Genomic DNA, 24,238 nt, shown 5'->3' with positions numbered 1-24,238 from the left:
GGTCCAAACGGGAGAGTGGAGCAGCCTGTCCTCCTGCTTTCAGAGCCTTAGAGGGACAGATGGAGACCTGCCTCTCGTTCTGCTCTGCTTCCAGGGATGCCCTGCACTAACAAGGGCACGTGTGGCCGCTGGGGCCTCGCGCTATCCTGCACACGCTTGCTCCCTGAGCCCGCAGACTGAGACAATGACAGCTAGAGCGCACGCAAATGCGAGCACACACGCTCCCCGCCTCCTCCGCTGACCCCTCCCAACTGATGTGCGGCAGCCACACAAAACACAGCACGCGTATGAGGGGGGGGGGGGGGGGGTTAGATAGATAGATAGATAGATAGATAGATAGATAGATAGATAGATAGATATACAAAAGTAAGACAGAAAGATAGATTTGTGCTGTGAATCTGCCCTCTCATATGCTCTGAATTAAGTGCAGTCTTGCAAAAACAACCCTCTTCTGGTCAACTGGCCAATCTGAGTTCATTCACATCTGCTTCTGCTTAACCAGATTCACTTCATACTTTACTACTACATTCATAATCAGATGAAAAATATAGATCTGAGGTGAACAGCGTGTTTGCTCATGTTTGTGAAGTCCAGATAATCAGATTCACTAATCAACCTTCTGATTCATCCATGTAAAAATGTACTGTGTTGATGCTTAAATGCTTTAGATCCATCCAAAATACCAGCAAACTACCTGCATCAATCAGCCCCATCCACCATTTTTTCTTTTTGCAAGCAGTGGCAGGAACAACCTCATTAGAACCAAGAAAAATCAATTTGGAGAGTCCAAACAAAGGCATGCATCTGCCTCTACTGCTGTGTTTTAAGTCTCTAGAGTGGCGCTCTTCCCCCTCTCCCCCCACCCCTCGCACACGTTCTTTTTCTGCTCTCTTTCTCAGATTTGCCGTTTCTCTCTCTCCCCTCCCAGACTGCCATCACTGCATGTGATTAACATATGTCTGGGCTTTCAGCCCCTGTCAGCTTGAAGGCATTTCTCCCAGCCGCCTTAAACAGCAGATGAGCTCCATGTGGAGGAAACACTCAGGAGAGAGAGAGAGAGAGAGAGAGAGAGAGAGAGAGAGAGAGAGAGAGAGAGAGAGAGAGAGAGAGAGAGAGAGAGAGAGAGAGAGAGAGAGAGAGAGAGAAAGAGTTTTCTTGCACGTTTAGTGGCGGATCTACTCTTTTTGCACCTCCAACCTGTCTCTCCACTGTGGGGGTTGGACAGAATGTGACTTTGAGATAAAAAGCACAGATTTGCCACCCCAACTGTCTCAGAGTTGGGTAATAATACAGTATTACCTTAAATGTTCAATCACCAGCAAAAACAGAGAATGACTTTTCCGAAAATTCTTACTGGCATTGTCAAACAATGTTTTTTTTGTTTTAATTGCCAGCGGTTGCATTCACTTGTAAATTACGAACATTACCAAATCTCCAACAATGCCAGAATTCCTCATTTACTTTATCCTGCAGCTATAAAGTAAAATGCAGTGCAGTTATCATAAAAGTCATAAAAAGCCAATTGTGCAACAAGGTAAGAAGGAATTACACTGCTATACAGAAACGCATTCAAACTTTGTGATTGATGCCTACAGCAGCTCTTTCAGAAAATGCAAACATAATCGAACAATTCTAGGATGATCACTTACCATGAGGTAAAAAACAATACTTTGCTGCATTTATATCCTGCAATGAGGTGTGTGAGAAAATGTCCTTTCGACTTCCTTTTTGTCAGCACTTACACACCTTCATGTCCACTCAGCACAAAGCCAGATTCATCAATTCCCCTAGCCTCTGAACGAGTACATTTCTCAAAATTCGCTACATCTATGATTTTATTGAAAGGCAACATAGCAAACTAAATATTCAGGCTTTTCTGTGGGTCCCTTCCGTCCCCTTAAACCAATTTGACAGCCCTTTCAGAGCCGGTAGGAAGAGAATATATTTCCAGCACAGCTTTAAGAGTTGGCTGCATTAACAGACTGAAAGAGCAGGAACGAGACGATGCGAAATGAGGAAACTGTGAGCTGAAGGGATTCCACTTCTTTCGCGTTCCAAGGACCAATAGCGCCAGTTTTTTGTGACTGGCTTAAGAGCTTCTTAAAAAGCAGGGTCTTTTCCTGCGAAGGTCCCAACTGGGAAAGCGGGAAGGAGTTGCACACATGCAGTGTTCCCACACGCTCAGACCCTTGACCTGTGCTGCAGGCCAGGTTACATAGGGGGAACATGTTTTTAGTGGTCTGCTGATGCTGAAAAAAGATGCCCAAATAAGCTTTTTTTTTTTATAGTCTACTTCTCGACTTAACCCAAAGGACTTTATCTTCCACACAGCTGGAAGTCATTAGAGCTCTCTTATGATCTGCTCATTCGCAGGGTGGCTGAGCTGGAGAGGTTGCAATGAGACAGAAAAAGAGAAAGCAGAGGAAGGGAGGAACTATGGAAAGAAAGACGATCATTAGATCAGCCAGTATGATGTTGTCTCTCAGAGGAAACCCCCAAAGGGCACGACCGAGGGTACGAATCACAGTGTAAATGTTTCTCAGCCACAACAGACAGCAGAAACCACATGAAGCTCTCCTTGCAGAAGCAAAACACTTGATACAAGAAGCAAACACAGCAAAAAAAAAGTACTCAGCTAACATCATATATAAGCTGTGTGATAGGAATGCTTGTGTTTCATCTCATGCGGATCTGCTGCAAATATGAAGACTCAAACAGATTGGAAATGCCTCTGTTGGTCTAGTGCTGTCAATTCACACTTATATTAATATAAAGCCACAGATAAATTGTCAATATAAGGCGGGGAATATTATTATGAATGGATGACCCATGTTATGCAGCAATCCCATAAATTACCCTCTCCTTTCCTGTCAACCTAAACAGCACTATATGATAAAGGCAAAAAGCAATAAACAAAACATTAACAGTGATACTTTGTTTTCTAGTGATATACTGAGATTTCGGCAAACAAAATATTTGGTTGAATTACATTTGGTGAACCAGTGACGTTTCATAAGGATTTCTCTGATGATGCGCTTTGCACACAATGTGGATAAGCTACAACAGGTACACACTTTCCTGTAAACAAAAATTATGATAGAGTAGCAATGTTGAATAACTGCAGACATTTGCCAAAGAACTTTACTATAACTTTCAATTTAGCACCTGAAAAAACAACACCCAGAACAGCATACAGAGTTCAATTACCCAGTTACCCTAAATCAATTACCAAAACTTTATTTATTTCTTTTTCCAGCTAAATGGAAACTTTATTTTCAGTTTCGTAAATAAATTATTTCTGTGCATCACTATTGGTTTCTGTATGTATCTTGTGTGAATGAAGGCACCATATAGCTTTCTTAGCCACCTTAGTGTTGAGGGTCTGCATGAAAAAATAACAGAAAAAGCCAAAGCAAGCATGTGTGTGTGTTTGTGTGTGTGCGTGTCCAGTCCTGAGCCATCTGTCCGTTCTGCTGTCCCTAAGTCCCAGAGCAAGCTGTGGCAGAGGGCCGGGGCCAGATCTGTGTTCCACAGCTATTCATGATTTTCCCACTCCACCTTTTCAGCATGACTGTGGCACACAGTGCACGCCAATCAAGTTGAACAACTGTCACCAGGTCCAAAGAGACCCTCCCTCCTCGCCCCCAGTGACGGCAGAATAATCCCGCTCTCCAGTCTTTAAAAGTATCATCTGAATGTGGGGCTTACACTAGAAAGCGAAACAGGCAGTTGTGCTGATTCATGAAAAGCATGTCGTCAGTAACAAATCAGCCCCCTCATTCAGACCCGAGCCAGACTCTGCTCTCAGCCCGGTCATAGACACTTGCACCGTTTGACAGCTGAGTCGCTCTTTCTCATTGCGGAAAACAGACCATGTTTCATTAGGCGATGAATTACAATTCTTTTGTCTGTATAATAACAGAGAAAGGGACGTGAAGGTGCCTATGTGGCTCATCCTTTAGTGTTTACACACTAGGTGGTGCTATTAATACATACTTCAAAAATTACATTTTCACACATACACGCACACACAACACATACAGTGTGACAGATTCATTGTGTCTGGTTCTGCATTTAGGTAACAAACAAAAACACCTACGTCTCATTTCTAAATCCTGATCACGAGCCGTTCGCTTTTCAGAGGCGAGTCCAGATGCGCACTGACAGATTCACCAGCAAATGCTGAAGAGAAAAAAAAAAGAGGTTTCTGCTTTAGAACGTTTTTGTCAACTTTTTCGAAAGTGAGGATACCAGCTGTCCCAGCTTATGTTTAGATTATGTAATGCAAACATATTGTGGAAAGAGGATAGAAGCAGCACAATGCAGCCTCTTCTCAGTTCTGATTTTACTTTCAGTATCCTCATGAGTGACTAACACAAAAAGAGAGAGAGCAAAACAAAACAAGAGGAATCTGTCAGTGGGACCGGAGCTGCCTGAGCGAGAGATCGAGCCCAACAGGAACCAGTCATTCCTGGCCCAGCCCTTTTCCACACAATGGCCTTTAGAATGGAAGGAACCATGGGCCCGGCAGAGATAGCCCACTGTCAGGAACCAGGACGGACAGGGCCCGCCCGGCCTTCCCGGGCAGGATGTCGCTGCTGCGGGACTGCGCGGCCCCGATATCCTACGTTCACACATTCTTCCCCCACCGGCAGGCCGGGATGTTTTGCTCCTCAGGTAATTAGAGTCGGAAGCCCTGAGGGCAGGCGAGCTCATGGCCTGACCTCCACTGTCCTGGTCGAGAGGTTGGTCCCGCTATCAGGCTTCCGCAAGCCACGGCTGGGGCATCAACAAGCTGCCGCTATCCGCCGCACTCTTGCCCTTCTTGAGGAACACCCAGCAGGCAAATGATTGGCAGAAACTAGACAGATTTCCACAAAAATCGAATGCTCGTCATTCAGTAAGTCCTTTGTTCTTAGAGATTGTTCACCCAAAAGTGAAACTTGTTACAATTTCTTCACCCTCAAAAAGGGGCTGAAGTATGGATTTCATATATGCCCACTCTCTATACTCACAGATTATGATAAAAACACTCTCCAGCATCCTCATGAAATATTCACTAGCCCCAGCGAAGGTGAGAACAGATAGAGCTGTGTTTCTGTGGCACACTGACCCCGGGTGTCCCGGGCAGACCCCGAGCATCCCTCTGGTCAGCACTGCTCTACTTCAGCACACCTCCGACCACATAGTACTGCCAGCAGCCCGCTGCAGTTGCCATGACAACGGGCACTGCAGATATGTTGTGAGGTGAGCAGCCTGTCAACCTGCAGAGGGGCTTTTGTGTGTGTGTAGTACATGCTAAATAAAGTCACCGCCACTACAACAAAGAGGAAAAAAAAGAGAAAAAAACAGATACAGAGGACATAAAAGAGAAACTCATTGCTATTATTAAAATATATGGTGATCAGCGCAGCAGTGGATGAGTTATGCTCAACCTCGCTTGAATCAAAACAGTATCATGTCACAGCCGTAAAACTAAATCAGTCCTCTGGCATATGTGTGCTATTAACATCACTTGTCCATTGCTCAGAAAGCCTCTTAGCTACTAAATCAAACCCACAGATGGCATGAAGTCTGAAGCGGGAGAGGAAAAGCATTGAAGGAAAGAGGGGGCTAAACAACTGCTACACTCGGTTCAGGGTTTACATTCCTCTATCAGCCAAGAAAAGCCAGGGACATAACGGCCACACCACCTGAAAAAAGAAATGCAAATAATTTGTTTTGTTAAAAAAGGGGAAAAAATTGTTTTTCTCGTTCCCAAAGAACATCAGCAATTTACGGTCGTTTTATTCTTATTGTAATATTTCCTACCAAATCTACCAACAGCCATATGGATAAAGAATATTTTTTCCTTTTAAATATTATTACCGATGTAAACAAATTTTTTATAAATTACATTTAACTTTATCATGATGAAAAAGATATCAATATCTCTCTGGACACAATTTTTGTTTTAATTTTATTCATACTCATTTTAATTTTAAAATGTAATCAACATCAGCTACAGACAAAGTCTGAAATGAGCGGCATGCACAGAGGCAGACGTCTTTGAAAAAGCAAGATCTGCGAGAATGAGGACAGGAGTTAATCGAACTCCATAGCCTCCAGCTACATGCTTCTACTACAAATGCAACATTTCTACCACAAATGTTCAGTCCTACTGAAATATTGTGCATTGGTTTGCACCATCACGCTAATAAAAACTACATGAATCTGTAAAGTTATGTTGCTCTGTATAATAAGTTACCCATTACATTACAGCCTGCATTATCCATGAACGAGGCGATCTGATTATAACATTATTCCACAGCCCATCATAAATAAAGCTAGTGATTATTGGCGAACAAGCACAGCTTGCAAGAGTGAATAAAATCTGCACATTAAAACATGATACTATGTGATGCGTCTTGATGTGCCGCTGTACAGACCATCTCCTCCCGTTTCATTCCTCCCTCACTTCTTCCTGCTTCTATAGTTTGTGGCATCTGGCACAGTGACTCTACGTCTGTTCAATCGCTCTGAGCTCCACTCTCAATCTTCCCTCTCTCTCTCTCTCTCTCTCTCTCTCTCTCTCTCTCTCTCTCTCTCTCTCTCTCTCTCTCTCTCTGGTCTCTCACAGGGTTGCCTGATCTCCTCCTCCCTCTGGTTTCCTCTGCCACGTCCAGACTGGTCCTGCTCGGTGCTGATATAGTCCTGGCCCGCAGCCCTTCCCATCAATCTCCAGCCTGTGGCATCTTTGAACACAGGAAGGCCCCACCCTGACAAATGCCTGTGAAAACTTTATTCCATCCAGTCCTTCTCTCTTTATCTTTGCCGTTCCTTGTGTCCTACGTTCAGTAGTGGTCCAGGCCCCCTGTCTTTCCCATCCGTTTTGCTCTGTGCCGTCCGATTCCGTCAGTTCAATGCCTCGCTGTATCCAATAATCATCACTCTGAATCCGTTTTACTGTCCACTCTTCATCGACTCTCTGCGTTACCCATAATCCACTCTTTGGCTCAACTCCATTTTCATCTCATCATGTCTGATAGCATATTCCCAGAGGCCCTCTGGTTGTGTTAGAGGAGAAAAAAAAAATCACTTTTCTTTTCATGCTTCCAAATAACCCGCCACCCTCCCTTCACGATCGACACCCACCTCCGTCACCCCCTTCCCCCCTCCCAGAATGTGGATAAATAATTGAAAACAAGTGCAGGGATTTGCCAGACTGTAAGCTTCCTTTCATATGTTAATTACTCACAAACAGTTGTTTTGAATAAAGGCATTCTCCTCTCTCTCCTCCTCTTCGGGCTCCAAATCCTGCGTAAAGAAAAACGTGGTGCCAATCGCAGATAAATCCAACTTTCTGTTTATAGCATTAATCCATCTTATGCACACACACATACGCACACACACACATCCAGGCGCCTCCAGCGCTCAGCTGATGCAAGGGGCCTTTTAAGAGAATCGTGTTTGGCGCGGAGCGACAGGGAGCACCAGACGGGAGCCAAAAGTGAGATCTGAATAAGCATGCTGTGAGTGTGCACGCTCTCTAATCAGCCGCCGACTTTTCCGTTTACACTGTCATTAAAAGCAATAGCCTGAGGCCGTGCATGACAAATCATCTCTTTGGCAATAAGTGCTCGGGGAGGCTGCGTCCAGAAGGACCCCCTTGTCAGTGACGAGCGCTGTCTTCCACGCTTCCATGCTGTGCACAATGATGGTGGCGAATCACCCCAGGATATATCTGTGTACCGGATTAAAAATAGGAACGGATCACAATGGTCGGTTAGTTGTCTAAGAACTGACTAGATGATTTGGGAGGTAATCTTTTTCTATTAGTTATTTTAGCAGTCGTACTGTACTTTCATTTGCATGCTGCGCTTTAATTGTTTGATAAACAGTGCTTTAACCTGTTTGCACTATGTTCAATCGGGTCAAGTGAACCTAAAACCAGCCTAATTGTAAAGTCCTTTTTAAAGGGATAGATCAAAAGTCAAATAAGTTTAAGTTGAAATACTAAAACTGAAATAAAAAACTAAATTAAAGCAATATAGAAATATAAAAAATATCTATAAAAAATGACAAAAGCACATAAAACGAACACATATAAAATGAATAAAACCAAAATGAAAATTGAAAATCTTAATAAATACTGTAACAATATCACATAAATAACATGTTACATATCTTTAGCATATTTTATTCCAAAATAAGAAAGTCGTAGAGGTTTGAAATTACATGAGGGTAAATGATGACAGTATCTAAAAATTTTGGGTGAACCATCTCTTTAATACCAATTACTCAACTAGTCATTCAGACAATCCTCCAAAAAGTCAACTTAAAAATATTTCGTTTTGCACATCGCTAACAAAAATACTGCAAGGGTAGCTGTAGCTATACAAGGGTGAGCATTCAGATCGTAACCTGGCCAACGCAAATTCTAGATGCGATAAGGTCTCTGGAGGACGAAAATGTGCGGAATTAAGTGTCTCAGGGTGAATGAAACCATGACAAGCTCCTAATCCCTCCATTTAGATGGCACGCTACACTGCGCACAACTCCAACACAATCTAACCATCAATGTGGCTTCAACCACACATAATGCTGTGCCATATCGTACGCACAATCCCCCTTCATATGAGTGTAGCAGCATCTCCCATATGGTGCCGGGAGGAGGAGGGGCTGGAGGGAGACGTTGAGAGAGACAGAAAGAAAGAACAGTTAAAATTTGCAAACATAAAATTACAGCTGCACCATTAGATTTGATCCCAGTGCAGCTGTGAAATATTATGTGGAGAATTTAATACTGCCAAATAGGAAATAGCAGATTAAGATCATATCTTTGCATCGCTGCCAAAGTGTGCGCTTGTTTCTGAGCCCATGCTTCGGAGGAGGGGATAGGTTCGTTACAGACGCATCTCCTTTCACGTCTCTCTCGCTTTCTCTGTTGGTAAGGTATGCAGGGAGGTGCAAACAGGGCTGTGCTTAGAGGGATGAGCCATTCACGTTTCACTCAGGCAGCCCTAAATGCCCTGCGAGCCAGTAATTTGTCCAGTCACCGGGGGAACATTAAAACCAGACCAAAATAATTCTTTACAGTTATGGAAAAAGTGAAGAGAAGAAGAAAAACAGTCACATGCACACATCTTTCCCCTGAAAAGTTATTACATTTTGTCAATGGTATGGAGTAATGGCAATCATATGTGGAGCTGAACTCAGAGCGGTAGTCAAGGCTAGGCTAATCGCGCTAGCAGGACTGGGAACCCTTGACACATAACGGATACTTGTTACTGAAGTATAGCTTACAAAACCAGATGTTGATAAAGACACATTAAGACAGATGGGAGAACAATTACTGGCACACACAACTGTCCTGAAACAACTTAAAACATTTCTGACCTTATAAGGCAAGATGGATTTATAAGCTCTGCCATTTTATTGCTCCATGAGACCCCTTCCAATTCGGAAAGGGGTCTCGATTTTGCCATAGCTGCGCCATTCGCCGCACTTTGAGGCTATTTAAAACACTGGCGCTGAAGTGTATTTTGAAAGGAATAAATCACAGAGAGACCACAGCGCAATGAAATACCACATAGTGCCATTCCAATCCATACGTACCCCTTTATATTCTTGGATACGTTGTTCAGAAACTTTTCATCCAAACTGAAAAAATATCAAAATATCACCACTTCATCGGGACTCGTGCAATTACAAGTCTTAAAGTCAACATAAAATGGCATATGCAACATATGTGGAGTGCAGAATATCAAACAAGAAACCTCAAAAACATTTGAGTGGGACTCAAACAATGCCTAAATTGCTATTTACCTACTGGTTAACATAATTCAATAACCCGCATGGCCTTGGTGATGTCAGCAGGAAAGCAACATTGTCCCAGAGGCAGTCCAAGTTTTTACTTTTTGATGAAAGATTGTTCCTTTGAAATAACATGCACTGATGAGTAACAATAAAACCAGGAATATTCATAAAAAATAATTAACATTTTCATACTGTAAAACCAAATGCATCAACATCATTGTCCACCCAAATACAAATCATCAGCTATTAGATGAAATTAGAGATGTTTAATTTCTCAGTCGATATTGGATATTTGATTGTGCATGTTCATAAAAAATTTTCATCTAACATCTATCTTCATCTAACATTCACTTAAAGTTAATCTTTAAAAATAATAATAATTTCATAAGACTGTTTAAAGTATTCATTAACAAATCGCAAAATTAATATCAATTTGTTATACTGTACATTATAATGTTGTGATTGATTTTACTTTTTAGTGCATTACTTTTCATTTATTTAGACATAATAATACAGAATTGTAATATAAGCCATAACATGAAAATAATTGTCAGGATTTGGTGCATCCTGAATACAAACTTGCAGGCAGAATCTCGTGTCCTTACACACAAACTGAAGTGGCACGGCCATGGATCACTGCTCTCCTCTCCCGGCCCCCTCAACTCAGACCCTATTGATCCATAATGAACCGCATGAACACTAAATCATTTACCTGGACTCAATCTGCTTTGATAATCTTCTTCAATGTCTTATTTTGGAGGAGTTTGAAATGTGACCGACATGTTTAAGGTCTGCGGCAGCCGAGACCAGTGCCCATCTGTGGGTTCATTCTGTGGTCATGTGCGTGCAATGGAGCCGTGTTGCTAATGGCGGAAGTTCTGAGTGACCAGGAATGGCTCCTGGCAGGGTGAATTCCTTCCCAGCTGTTTAAAAAAAACACACTCACATCCATACGGCCATAAACAGGATCTGAGACAAGGTTCATTCTCATTTCACAGCTTCTAAGAAGTCTGTATACAAGATTCCTATCAGAGGAACCTCGTTTGTCAGGAAACTTGGTACGGTCTGAGCTGCCATAGTTCAGCATTGAAAAATGCATTATATTTAAAAAAGCGATTGAGTAATAAAATGCATTATTGTCTTGTTCTTCAGTGTTTCATATAGTGCTATATTTTGTCTTTTGTGTTAAACGGCTCCTTTAGACTCTTTCCAGTGACGATGATGGTAACATGGGGAGATAATGTCAAGTAATTCAGTCTAATTCTCTATTTGTTCTGCAGCTCCAAACACTTTTAATGTGCAAGGGGTGCCCCCTCCATTCATGGATAACAAAAGCTTAGATGCAACGACGTTTAACAAAATGACTCTTTTATGTGAAGCCGCATTGAAAACGAAGAGGTTCATCCACCCGGGCCCATGCTCCTCTTTACCTGCTCCCCCATGCTCTGTCTCCCTCTACTTCTATACTTCAGCCCCGTCTTATGAATCACCTCTTCTAGAAATAATTGACACAGAGCGTTTATCTCGAAGGCACCTGCTGATCGTTCAACTACAACACAATCTTCTAGTGTGCTACACCACAGAGCTTTTGTCCCACCACAGTGTCTGTGACACTAACTGCCAACAACAGGAAGCCCAAACTATAGCATCAATGCAATTCGGACTAATTCAGAGACCACAACACACACACACACACACACACACACACACACACACACACACACACACACACACACACACACACACACACACACACATAAACAAATGCTTTTTAAAAGTCTGTGCACTCCGTTTATGAAGAAGCTATTGAATACCAGGTGTTATTTTCTCTAGCCGTGTAAGAATCTATAGACGTTATAATGAATGCACACCATATGGCATTGTGTGCTTTGGAAAATCACTGCATTACACAATTGCATACTACATTATTTTTCATTTATTCAGACCATACGAGCGTCGAGTACAATTCTACCGATCCATCTTGTTCTCGTCGTCTTTCTGCTCGCTTGCTCTCTCCTTTTCTCGGGAGCTCTAATTGACTGAGCGTGTCAATATGTGTAGTGAACACACAGGGGTCTACTGTCTCTGCCTATTGATCCATAGCTCTTGAAGGAGTTGAGCCTCTAGGCTCAAAACAAATCTTAATTACACTCCTCTTTACTGGGCCACAGAGGCTGCACTGGAGTGGGTGCCCTTTTCATAAATACATATCAGAATCCATAAATCAAAATTAATGGGCGTGAGCGGCCCATGAATCATACATTAGTGACTGAACAGATACAGCTGACAGATTCCCACTCTGATCCCATAAATTTCAGGAAAAAGGTAGTCCTTAATGCATCTGTGCTTCATGTAAACTGAGAATGCAGTAATAGCTTTAAGTAGGGATGGGTATAGATACAGATTTCCCAAATTCGATTAGCTTTGGTTTGATTCAAATTTCGATTTGATTCCGATTCATTTGGCTGTATTTCAGACATAATGTATTTCTTTACAACAGCCCAGATGGTGGCTCATCTGATTTAGTCAGAATGATCTGTTTTATAATGTTAGTATTTCTGTTTTGTGTCATGTGGATAGCAAAATCTTGAATCTTATCTTTTGATTTGCATCAAGAAAACTAATCATATAAGGTGAAGTGCCACTCATTTCTTAAGTAATTAAAGGTACACTGGAATCGATCAAATGAAAACATTTTTGCTTTTGGGTGGTGTCAATCTAAGATAAATCCTGTATCGGCCATTGTAAAAAAAACAATTATTATTATTAAAAAAAAAAAATGCATTATCACATGGTTAATTAATATATAAATTTGTTGTTTTTTAAATTCAAGCAAAATTACTATATTATGTTGTGACATGAAATGACAGTATGCAGGATTTTGGTCATACCGCCCAACCCTAGCAACTGTAAACGAAGCACAAGGATAACTGAAAAGGATGTTTCTGATGTCTATTTGGCAGTTTGTCACTGACAAACACCTTTTTTATAGAAGAGCTTTATAGACTTTCTGCAAGAGCTGAGTCCAACCCTCAGCAATTGTTACCTCATAAAAAGAAGTAAACCCTAATGAAGCCATTACACAGTCCATATTCTCCATCAATCATGCATTTACACTGATATGCCAAAGCATAATGTTGGTCATGTGCCATTCTCACCTTCTCCTTGGCAAAAAGCAGCCCTTGAATCCACAGACAAAACCCAATTACAGATAACAATGTGCTAATCTCTGTTCCCAGGGAGCAGAGAGTCGGTCTGGAGAGAGATAGCGATGCCGCAAGGCTGAAACGCAGGCCAGATACAGCCTCTGTATGACAGGCCCTGTTTTTTTTGTCTCCTTCACTCCTTCCTGCTAAAGTCATGCTCCTTTCGATCACCCCCCTCCCCCTCCCAACCCCCTTCGACACTCACACATACACACACATCCTGACACCTTCACCACCCTGAATCTTTTACCCTTTTACAGCTAATCTTTAAATGTAAATTCTATGACGGGAAAATAGAGGAGGCACGAGCTAACAGGTTACATCTTCACTCCTGCACTGCTATCGTCTTCTGCATCGCTGAAAAGCACCTATTCAATAAGATTACCTTCTGGCAGAGTGCACGGCGACACACCGCGGCTTTGTATTCATTAAACACACATCCCCGGCTTATCTGAAATATAAAGGGGCTTGTCAGGATGGCACATTGTGTGTGTGTCTAAGGGGAAGGCAATGTGCATTAGGGCGATTACAATATCAGCCTGGTCCAGATGGAGGCAGGAAAATAAACAGAGGGGGAGAGAGAGCGCGAGAGAGAGACAGAGACAGAAGACAGAGAGGTAGTTTAGTGTGCGCGTGACTGCGTCTGTGTGTGTGTGAGTGAGTGCGGCTGATAGATGTGAGTGAAAGAGTATGTGTTGGAATAAGAGAGGAAGGAGATATAATAAAAGAGAAGTTAATTGGCAAGTGAATCTTGGATTAACAGAAAGAGAGAAAGAGGGAGTAAATGAGAGAGGAAGACAGATAGTGAGCAAGGCTGGGCAGCCCGGACACCTGTCAGCTGGAGCTGGGGTTTGTTTAGTTAACCCTGGTGTGGAACTCAAAGACGGCTCATGTTCAGATCGACCCCACTGCAAGTTCAGATCCAACTTTATAGGAATCCTTCAGTTGTTTAAAGACACCACAAAAGTATTTAGTTCTGCTATATATTCATCAGTTTCAAGGATTTGAATAATTCCCAGATCAGAAACATATGTTAATTATATATATATAAATTTAATATCTATTACATTTGTACAAATTAATATCTAATATCTAGGACGAAATTGTTTTGTAAAAAAGCCCCCCTTGACTTTATATTGCCTCGCTATATTGTACACTCCAGCCCTACGATACAATAAAAACCAATCATCCTCTTCTCTCACATTATACTTTCATGTTTTATGAAATCCAATAACCACACGCTAAATTCCTCTCATTGAAAAATTTGTAGCCATTATGCCCCCTATCGATCCGAAGCATGGATTCTGGGAGATGGCAGCCGCCTCAATCATTCATGGCCTGCTCTCCACAGACACTCACATCGAGTCAAATCTAGAGCCCTCGCAAATAAGGGGTCTTTCTCCCCCTGACAAATCCCAACATCTCGCGTCGCTTATTTACTGCGCAAGATTGAGTGTGTCAGCAAGTCCAACAGTAGCCCTCAATGAATATAAAGAGCCTCATACATGATATAGCTCAATGGAAAGAGATGTGAGTGAAATACCGCTAATGCATTTTGGGAATGTTTCCCTTAAGAGCTGAAACATTAAGAGCGCATATAATGCACTCGGCTGATGTCGTGTAACTGAACTTGCTCGTTTTTCTTCTCTTTTGTTATTACAATTTTTATTCATCCAGAGAAATTATATGGGCTGTCAGATTAGACTTTTTTGGACACATACGGTTGCTCGCTGCAAAATTTACAGTGTGTTTCTGTATCCTTATGCACAAAGAGCATGTTTTTGATTTAAATGTGCATGAAAGAGAAATTGTGAAGCAACGAGACATGCTGTGTATTTGTGCAAGTGTCTGGTGAGAATGTCTGCCAGTTTATGTATGGGGTTAATGACATCACTAATGAAATGAGCCACTGCAATGATAACACGCTCGGCTTTCAGCCAGCACGTCTGCTGTTCGTCATTTAAAATACATAGTAAACACTTAACTACAAATGTTTTTACGCTGCTGTGTTTAAGGTAAATGAGAAGCACATTTATCAGTGGAGGAACATTGTCTTAAAAAAAAAGACTAATATTTTGCATTTGGTTAATTAATTTCTAGTGATGCATGATGCATATCTATAGATAATTAATTCCGAATATATATATTAAATAAAATATAAGCTTGAACCAATACGAGTAAACATCTCCCAGACATATTCGAAAATAATGGATGAGTATTTCCATTTCTCTCTCTCTCACACACAGCTGTGCGTGTTGGTGTGGGCAGCCGAGTCATCTCTTCATTATGCTGTGGCAGTGTCTGGTTTCATGCGTTTGACCCGTGTGAGGCCAGTGGGAGTGGAGGAGAGGGAACAGGTGTGAGGCAGGCAGGCTGGTGGCTGTGCAGATGGCCTCAGCCAGAGGATGTTGCTGCCTGCAAATGCTGGCTTCAAACACACACACACACACACTGCTTATCGCTAACCGAACCCTAACCTCCAGCCACCATAGACCATGTTTGCCTTTAATCAAGGTACGTTCACTACCTGCACTGTCCCTTGGGCTATAGTTCGAATCTCATGTTGACAGGAGCAGAGGGCAATGACATTAATGAGTGGATGACCAAATAGTGGCATAGTTGCATAGCCTCCATTTGACCAGCATAGCCTCCATTTTCTGAATCATACATAAAATCAATAAAGAATAACATATCTTCAAGAAACCAGTAGAGATACCTTTAAGAAAATAAAATGTAAATCTACGTGAGATGAAAAATCTATGATGAGAATGTGTACAACTGATTGTTTAAAAAATTGCATAAATCTGTGACATGAGCAACACGAGCTATGAGAACGAGCATTTCGTCAGAGAACAGGGTCTCCAAAGTATATATATATACATATTTCTTTTTTTTGTGTGTGTGTGTGTGTGTGTGTGTGTGTGTGTGTGTGTGTGTGTGTGTGCCTTAAATACACAAAGACTGCCCCTGAGAGCAATGGAAATAAAAATCTACCATTGAATTTTCATTTTAACCACTCAGCCTTAAACTTCAGAAACTCAACTTTTCAGTCAAGAGAGGGCTTAAGCGCTGAGAGTGGACTATTCACATCATGATGGATTTGAGAAGATGAGCTTGACAATTGTGACGGGAGAAGCTTTTAAAAAGCTGGCTCAGTCACAATTGATAAGCGCATCTTCTCAATCCATTGTGATGTCACAGTTGTCAATACAGCTTTTCAATCAAACTGTGACATCACAATTGTCAGACTCATCTTGTCAAGTCACAATCGTCAATGGATCTGTTCAATAAATTTGATATCACAATTGTTAAAGACATTTACTTAGCTTAATCTTAATCTGATGTGATATCACTCTTGTCAGATGCATTTTAATCCATGGTGACATCACAATTGTAAATGGATCTTCTCAAATTTTATCAATATTGTTAAAGACATCTACTCAATTGTGATTTCACAATTAAACACAGCTTCCTAATCCAAAGTGATATCCTTATTGTCAAACGCGTCTTCTCTCACTTGGTTTATCAACATTTTTAAATCCATTGTGGTGTCACAATTTTCTGCCTGTCTCACACCAGATGTTTAGTCTTCATGTGTTTGTAATCAACCATTTGATTTGATCAAATTTGCAGCGCGTGAGAATCTCGCGGACTGGCCAGCAACAATCCTCAAGCTTATTAGAGACCGTGTTTATAGACGGAGGTGATATTGCATTCGGCCAACAGATGACATGCTGATCGACAGTTAATGTTTAACTGGTTGACTTCATATATTATTATGGATGGTATTAAATGTGTGTAATAAAAACATTCTTATGAAAAAGAAAATGACCAATAATAAATCTAAAAGCTGCATTAAAAGATGCATAAAGACCTACAGTGTTGTGTTGGGTTTGTAAGGCCATAAACTCTAAGATAATGAATTTACTGAGCACGTGAGATTGTAGACAGAGCCCATAGATTATTAATATAGTAGCCTATTACAATCTATAGCGACATATAGCCTAGTATTTATCCCTCTTACACAATATGTCCCTTTAGTTCAATTAGTAAAACGCTTTTCAAAACAGGCAACATATCGTTTTAAAGCAGCTTTACATAAAATGCATGTGTCTACATTACAAATAGTTACGGGAAAAGCATACACAATAATACCTCAAAACGATAAAGATTTTTATTATGATATAAAATCCAAATGAAATTAATACGCGTAACATGAGAGAAACACGTTGTATGAGCTTTGTTTATTTGTTGTTTACGAATACAGAGTTAAACGCGATCAAACCCTGTTAAACGTCAATTTTATTAAGATTTAGCCTACAGCGGTGAAGTCACCATTTAACTTTTTATGGGGAAATATGACAAACTGCATATCAGTATTGTTGGTGATATACCCTTTACGTTGTGAATAATATTAAATTAAGCAATGTGGGCAAAACGAAACGAGTTATAACAATATTCTGCGAAAGCAAAATAAAGTGTTTGTCATTTACCCAAAACGCACAATAAAACATTCTAAAAAATTAATAAACGTGGCTAAAGTGCATGCAGACTAGTATTCATCTGAGATCCCGAGAGAAACAAGATGAAGATAACTGCACGACTTACACTGAAAAGACGTAGAAATTCCCACCATGCGTAACGGCGTTGTGAGAGAAAAAAATTATTTCCTGTCCTCGACTCCGGTCGATATATTAGTGATGTTTCTCAGTCATAAACGTGTACTTCCCAAGACGAAGAAGAAAATGTGTCTGTCAAACTCCAGTGCACAGCTCTAGAACCGCTCCAGTGTGCTGAAGGGCAGTTGAGCTCGAGGCTCGGATGAAGCTCAACCTGACAAGCGGATGATGCTGTGTGTGTCTCGAGCTCAACTCATTTAGTGCGGTCTTTTGCATCAACTGTCCGAGTACATGAACACGAAACACGCGAAAACGTTTGATCCTGGTGTGCGACAAGAGTCAGAAATACTTCGAGAACAGCGAAGTAGTGATGAAAACGGCTTGTTCCGAAGAGCCTCTAACGCCCACCCGGCTGCTAGGAGAAGCTGTGGTACTTTGCCTCTAGTCGGCGAGCTTCGGCGGGAAACCCAGGTGCAGAGTGGGCGGGGCTTTCTCTAGCGGTGGGCGTGGTCTAACACAACAGGCATGGATATTAATGTTTACAGGTTTATGGGATAAACAGCATATAGAGTGGGCCATTTGAGATTATGAGAAAATGATGGGATAATAATGGATAAGGCTTGTTGTGATCTCTGTCACACAGCTTGCTGTAACTTTAAGCAAACACTTGCCTAGGGCCTGTTTACACCTGATATGAACATCTTATTGGACAGCACTAAATACTAGTACAGAAGCCATTTCCACTTTTGAGTACTATTATTACTATTTTTTTAATTATGACAAAATTTAAACGAAGAAATAAAATCTCACTGTGAGATATTAAGTTGCAATTGTGGAATATAAAAATAAATTACTTTTTTACTCTAGTGGAAACTAGCTTCCAAAACATAGAAATTTAAAGGGAGTCATACGTGGACGTGAAATCAGACATACTATAAAGCCCATAGTATACTTTATATGCATACATTGCATGTTATGTAGATTTTGTCATCAGCACAGTACACACATGAATCTTCTAACCAAGCGTAAGACATTTATAATTCATAACTTTTGGAGAGAAATGGCGCATAGACTGACAAAAGCACGCTAACAATAGGCTACTTGTAAAAAAAGAAGTATACTTTGGGCTTAAATAATAAATGTTCTTCAGGACAGGTACTCTCGCATGACAAATCAAAACGAAAGGACACATGAAAACACATTGCAACACAATGTTTCTCAGCTGTCCAATTGTGATCGGATCAACCGAGAAGACCGTGATCTTACCAGGTGTGAACAGGGACATGGATATCCCCAACATCCCCTCCAAGCCAAAAAAAAAAAAAAGATAGACTTGTAGTCAATCCATATGAGTTTTTCAATGACCCCTTCTTCAACTTTTACATTTGGTCCCCCCTCAATCTGGAATATTTGGTTACATCCTTGGGCAAACACTTCCCCGACCATCTGGACTTCATCTCGGCCCGCCGAGCCAGGAAAAGCAGAAGCGCCGTTTACAGCCCGATGATAACAGCCTCTTTCACACAGACGCCGTTCATGAAGTTAATGCATCGCAGGCTCTCTCTCTCTCTCAAACCTTGCTTTTAACCCCAACCCGACCCATACGCTGTATGCTTCAAGTGAGATATGTATATTCTAGAGGGGTTTATTTTGCAATAAGGTTCTGCAACAAGATTATGAAATCATTCTGGCAGCTTTACCATTAATTGGCCACAGCCCAAAATGTGATGTCTTGTACTCATGTTAACAATGTTTTCCTTTTGATTCTGTTGCTCAATTGAGGATTTATTCATCTAATTGCAAGAATGAGCTTAATTCTGGCAATTTATTTCCTCATTTGAGTAGTTACGGTTTCTCAGAGATGATGAAAAGTCTGGAATTCTGACAAGGCTTCTCTCACCGGAGTTTGTGATGTGCAGGTTTGAGCCTTTGTTCCTCTCAGACAAAGACAACTCAGTGAGATGCCTCTCAATTTGGGAGCCCGCGAGCCGTCGGCTGAATGAAACACACTTGTGTCAGATCAGCACAAACAGACCCGACCCTCTGTTATCACAAGGACTCAATCCGATCTTTTTTGTGCACAGCGTGCGTTAGAGAAAAGCTTCTTGTGGCAATCACAGGGCAACATCTTGACACCGGAGGCAAAGGGGATGGTGGTTTAGGAAACCTGCAGGGGCACGAGCGGGTGTCGTGTCCACTGATAACAGAACAAGAGACCAGGAAACACACAGTACTGTTTTTGCCACTGGGGTTCCTGAAAGTTAGCCGCCCTAGGCGACGGGCCGCACACACACAGGATACCTCGCCTCTGCTGAGGGAAAAACATGCTGGGTCTGACACACACAAACGGCCACACAGACTTCCTGCATTTCCCCACCTACCGGTCAGCCACCTGTGGCATGCATGCAAGCACGCTGAATCAAGCCACTGTCTGGGAACTCTAAAACAACAGTGTAAAAAAAAAAAAAAAAAAAAAAAAGATGCTAATGGTGTGTGTTGACATTGTGCAACTCATTTATATTTACTGATTAATTTAGCAGACACTTTTATACAAATGAGGAATACAACAAAGCAATTCATCTTAAGGAAGTAACTTGTATAATGCTACCCTCCCTTTGACCCATTATGGTTGCAACACACATTTAGAAATCACATCCTTAACAGCAAGAGAATTAACACTCTTTTAACAGAATAAATCTTTTATTTTAACAGAATAAATAGTTAAAAAATCATATATTGTGATTTCTGGATTTTTTTTTAGATTATGTCTCTCACAGTGGACATGCACCTACGATGACAATTTCAGACCCCTCCATGATTTCCAAGTGGGAGAACTTGCAAAATAGCAGGGTGTTCAAATACTTATTTTCTTCACTGTAAATATCAGTTGTTACTCTGTATCTCCCAATAACCATTCTTAGAGTGCATTTACACGACAATCATGTTTTTCACATACAGGTGACAACTTTGTCAAAACGATCCCGGTTCACACGATCTGCGAAAACTACTAAAAACGTTGTATTATGCTGTGCCAGGCCAGTAGTTGGCGATGTCACTTTGTAAAGAAAAACTATGCGCCTATAGATTGAACATGTAATACGCATGGGCATGACGTCACCGTTTCAGAAATTTGCATTTTTTGTAGTTTATACAGAGATGATAAGGGTATCATTCTCAAAAACATGAATGAATGTTTGAACCATAGACTGTAAAAAAAGATGGACGACACCCCTTCGCTCTCTTCCATTGGTGAGAACTGAAGCCGCCAGAGTCCCAATATGGCGCTGATATATTGGAACTTGAGTCTGCGGCCAGAAAGAGCAAGCATAAACACACTCTGGCATACAGTACATATGAGGACACCCCATCCACACACACAAACATTAGACACACATGATTTAAGGAAGCTAAGGCTGCTTTTGCAATAGTGTTTGTTTGCATCGGGAGAAGACATCAACATGCAAGAATCACCTCAGTGAAATGGGATTTAAACAAATATGTTTTTAACAAGGGAGTATCAGGGTTTGTGCGGCACGCTTGGTTTGAACACTTTGAATCCCGTTTTCAAAAGTTTTTCAGTTTTTATTCAGGCCCCCAATATGCCGTTGTCGTGTAAATGAACAGCCAAAACGCATACAAAGTTTTCCGGTTTTAGTTGAAGGCGGTGATATTTAAATGCTTAGTTTTTTGATCAAAGCTCTGTAGTTTTTATTGTGGGGGGAAACATATAATGCAATGCAATACAATGATGATTGAGAGATGTACAAATAAAGAAATATATTTTCTCCATGTAGCATTTCTGCTGTGAAATAAATATATATATTATGTAGGCATATATAAAATGTAGGCATCTTCTTAGTCAATAAAGAGCACAAAAACAAAATAACAGAATAAAACTGGAGTGATGAAATATTGGATTTTTAAAACGTTTAAAACTCCAGAGTGCCTCATGCAGTTTAATCCTCCATTGGAGTTGCTATTATCCTTAATGGAAAATAACATCAATATCAACTGAAAGTGCACACATACGTGTTGTGTCCTATTTTCGCTCATTTAAAGTTTGCACATGTAACGGAGGCCAGCTAGTAGACGCTGTGCGAGTAAACCTCACTCCTCTGATCTCAATAAGTGCTCTAGCGTCATGACTTCAAAAGAGATTTTTTTCTTGCAAACAGAGAGTGCAGGATCTTTACGGCAGGCTGACGGTTCACTTGGCATATTATTGAATTCAAATTCCGTCTGGCAGCTCCTTTTTCCTGAGAGTGAAGGGGAAAATCTAAGTGGGAAGAAATTGACAAGCGCTTCTACCTCTGCGATAATGTAATTAGCGGGCCGTTCTCCAGAGCTTCACCTAATTCTCCAACCAAGTTCTTGTCAGAAGGCTGTATATTACTAGATGATGTTTCACACCTTCCCTTTTCTCAACAAATCACTCTTCCCTTTACATTTACTTACTGTTTTTTTTTTTTAAATCCCTCATACAAATCCTCAGATAAATCAACCTACAGACCTCTCTTTGTGTAAATGCAAATATGGAGGGAAGCAGTACAGTACAGTTCTGCTCTTGGGTATCTCGTAAGGTGGCAGATATATAAGTCTCTCAATGCTGAAGTTTGGGGATCTGGGGGTGTCCTCTGGGTTCTGGGATCCGTACAGTTCTTTTTGAAGTGCACACATGTGAAAAACACATCTTAGTGCCTTCAACCAGCCCAGCTCCCAGCTCGGCAACAAAAGTTGACAGACAAGATATATGAAGTGTAATGTTGCCCTGACTGTCAGTCACAGATGTAAAAACACACATACACACTCGCACACAGTCTTTCTGAACCCTGCTCCTTGAAATATGTCCTCGTCGTTGTGCCATGAGAATGAGAGACAGTGTATTGATTTGCCCAGACCTGCCTTGTTTCAACAACTGGAAGTGCTCTCAGTCAAATGGGTTTCCCACACATCACGAGAAGCCTGTCTGCGAAGCAGACAAATGAAGAAGCCAGAAAGAGGAAGCATAAACACACTCTGGCATACAGTACATATGAGGACACCCCATCCACACACACAAACATTAGACACACATGATTTAAGGAAGCTAAGGCTGCTTTTGGAATAGTGTTTGTTTGCATCGGGAGAAGACATCAACATGCAAGAATCACCTCAGTGAAATGGGATTTAAACAAATATGTTTTTAACAAGGGAGTATTTTGAGCTTGTGTTTACAGGCTTGGCCTACCTTAATTCACATAAACTAAATGAAGCAAATTGTTATGAGGTTCTCAACAGACACAAAACTTGGGAGAATGGAACAAGATATTTCAAGAGAAAAAAAATTCAGGGCAGGACTTCCATCAGTTCATTGGAACATGAAAAGTCGGTGTTACAGATTTGAAGAGAGGGGTTTAAAAAGGAGGGATTGGTGACGGCAGCTAAAAGAAAGTTAATACATTTTGAGCTATAGTTCTAGTCAAATTTTGGCACAGTCCAACGGTTAGCATTGTCCTCAGATTATGAAATTACACCATTATGGGTGCAAAAAGCATCTTCCTCTTTTGACGTGTATTTTGCTGTAATAGTTTTGTCATAAATCTTATATATGTTGCAAATATTCTATATAAAATTGTACCAATTTGTTCTACTTTCTAAAGGCTCTTAAAAGCGTAAAATGGATTTACATTAATTCCTGTTTTCTGTCATTGATGCCCCAGTCCTTCAAGCCTAGTCACATGGTATTCATGGCTCAGGTTTGATTGGTTTGCATTCAGTGTGCCCATAATACAAATGAGAAATTTAGCTTTCTCCGTGTATTATAGACCTCTAAAGGCTCCATGAGTCTGATTCTTATTCTAGTATTCCAAGTCACTTTGCTAAGAAAGCGTCTGCTAAGAACATAAATGGTAACTTAATACAAGCCTTTAGGGCGGAACTTGCTTTGGCTGACTCTAACATGGTGGTGGCTATGCACAGTAGCCATTGGAACAAATGAGCTCTGCAGACAATTTATATGTAGAGCACATCTGACTCTCAAACTGACTGTTGGAGTCTAGAGACTTCCCACACTCTACAATTAATGGAATAGTTCACCCAAAACTGAAAATACTCTCATTATTCATTCATTCTTATGTGGTTCCTTACACGTTGGACTTTCTTTTCTTCCATGGAAAACTAAAGGTGAATTTTTTGAAGAATAGCCACTCTTATATAATGAAAGTAAACGAGGACTGGGACTAGCAAACTTCAAAAAGCACCATAAAAATATCATTAAAGTGTCATAAAAAGTAGCCCAAATGAATTGCGCACTTTATCCCAAGTGTTCTGAAGTCATACAATAGTTCTGTGTGAGGAAATAACTAAAAGCCATTATTCTCTGATAATTTTTCAGTAGGCTGTTAACTGTTGAATCTGAACCATTTAGTCAGAGAACAAATCATTCAGAGAGATTTTGTGAACTGAAATACACCAACAATAAAAACTAATTATTTCCATTATATTATAAAGAGTATCCAGGATATTTATCAAAAAGTGAACCATGAATCAAAGTCATTTAGGTTTGGGTCAACATGAGGGTGAGAAAACGATGCCTGAATTTTCATTTTTGGATGAACTCTCCCTTTAAACTTGCTA

General features: G+C 40.9%; 1 protein-coding gene across 5 annotated transcripts in view; it reads right to left on the bottom strand.

The window, feature by feature from the left end:
* Positions 1 to 18,066, bottom strand: part of runx1t1 (RUNX1 partner transcriptional co-repressor 1) — a 54,348-nt gene extending 36,282 nt beyond the window's left edge. For 4 of the 5 annotated variants that reach the window (XM_081376619.1, XM_081376620.1, XM_081376621.1 and 1 more), the window contains exon 1: positions 17,613 to 18,066. In XM_081376619.1, coding sequence (XP_081232745.1) covers positions 17,613 to 17,640 — 28 coding nt within the window. In that variant the 5' untranslated portion in view covers positions 17,641 to 18,066. Of the gene's footprint in view, positions 1 to 4,099; positions 4,183 to 17,612 lie in introns of all 5 variants that reach the window. The other variant, XM_081376624.1, reaches the window with a different exon arrangement.
* Between the last annotated feature and the right edge of the window lie 6,172 nt (positions 18,067 to 24,238).

Source organism: Scardinius erythrophthalmus, assembly GCF_964197995.2.
Source record: "Scardinius erythrophthalmus genome assembly, chromosome: 10".
Taxonomy (NCBI): Eukaryota; Metazoa; Chordata; class Actinopteri; order Cypriniformes; family Leuciscidae; genus Scardinius; species Scardinius erythrophthalmus.
Note: the sequence above shows the minus strand (reverse complement) of the source record. Positions and strands in the feature narration are given on the sequence as shown.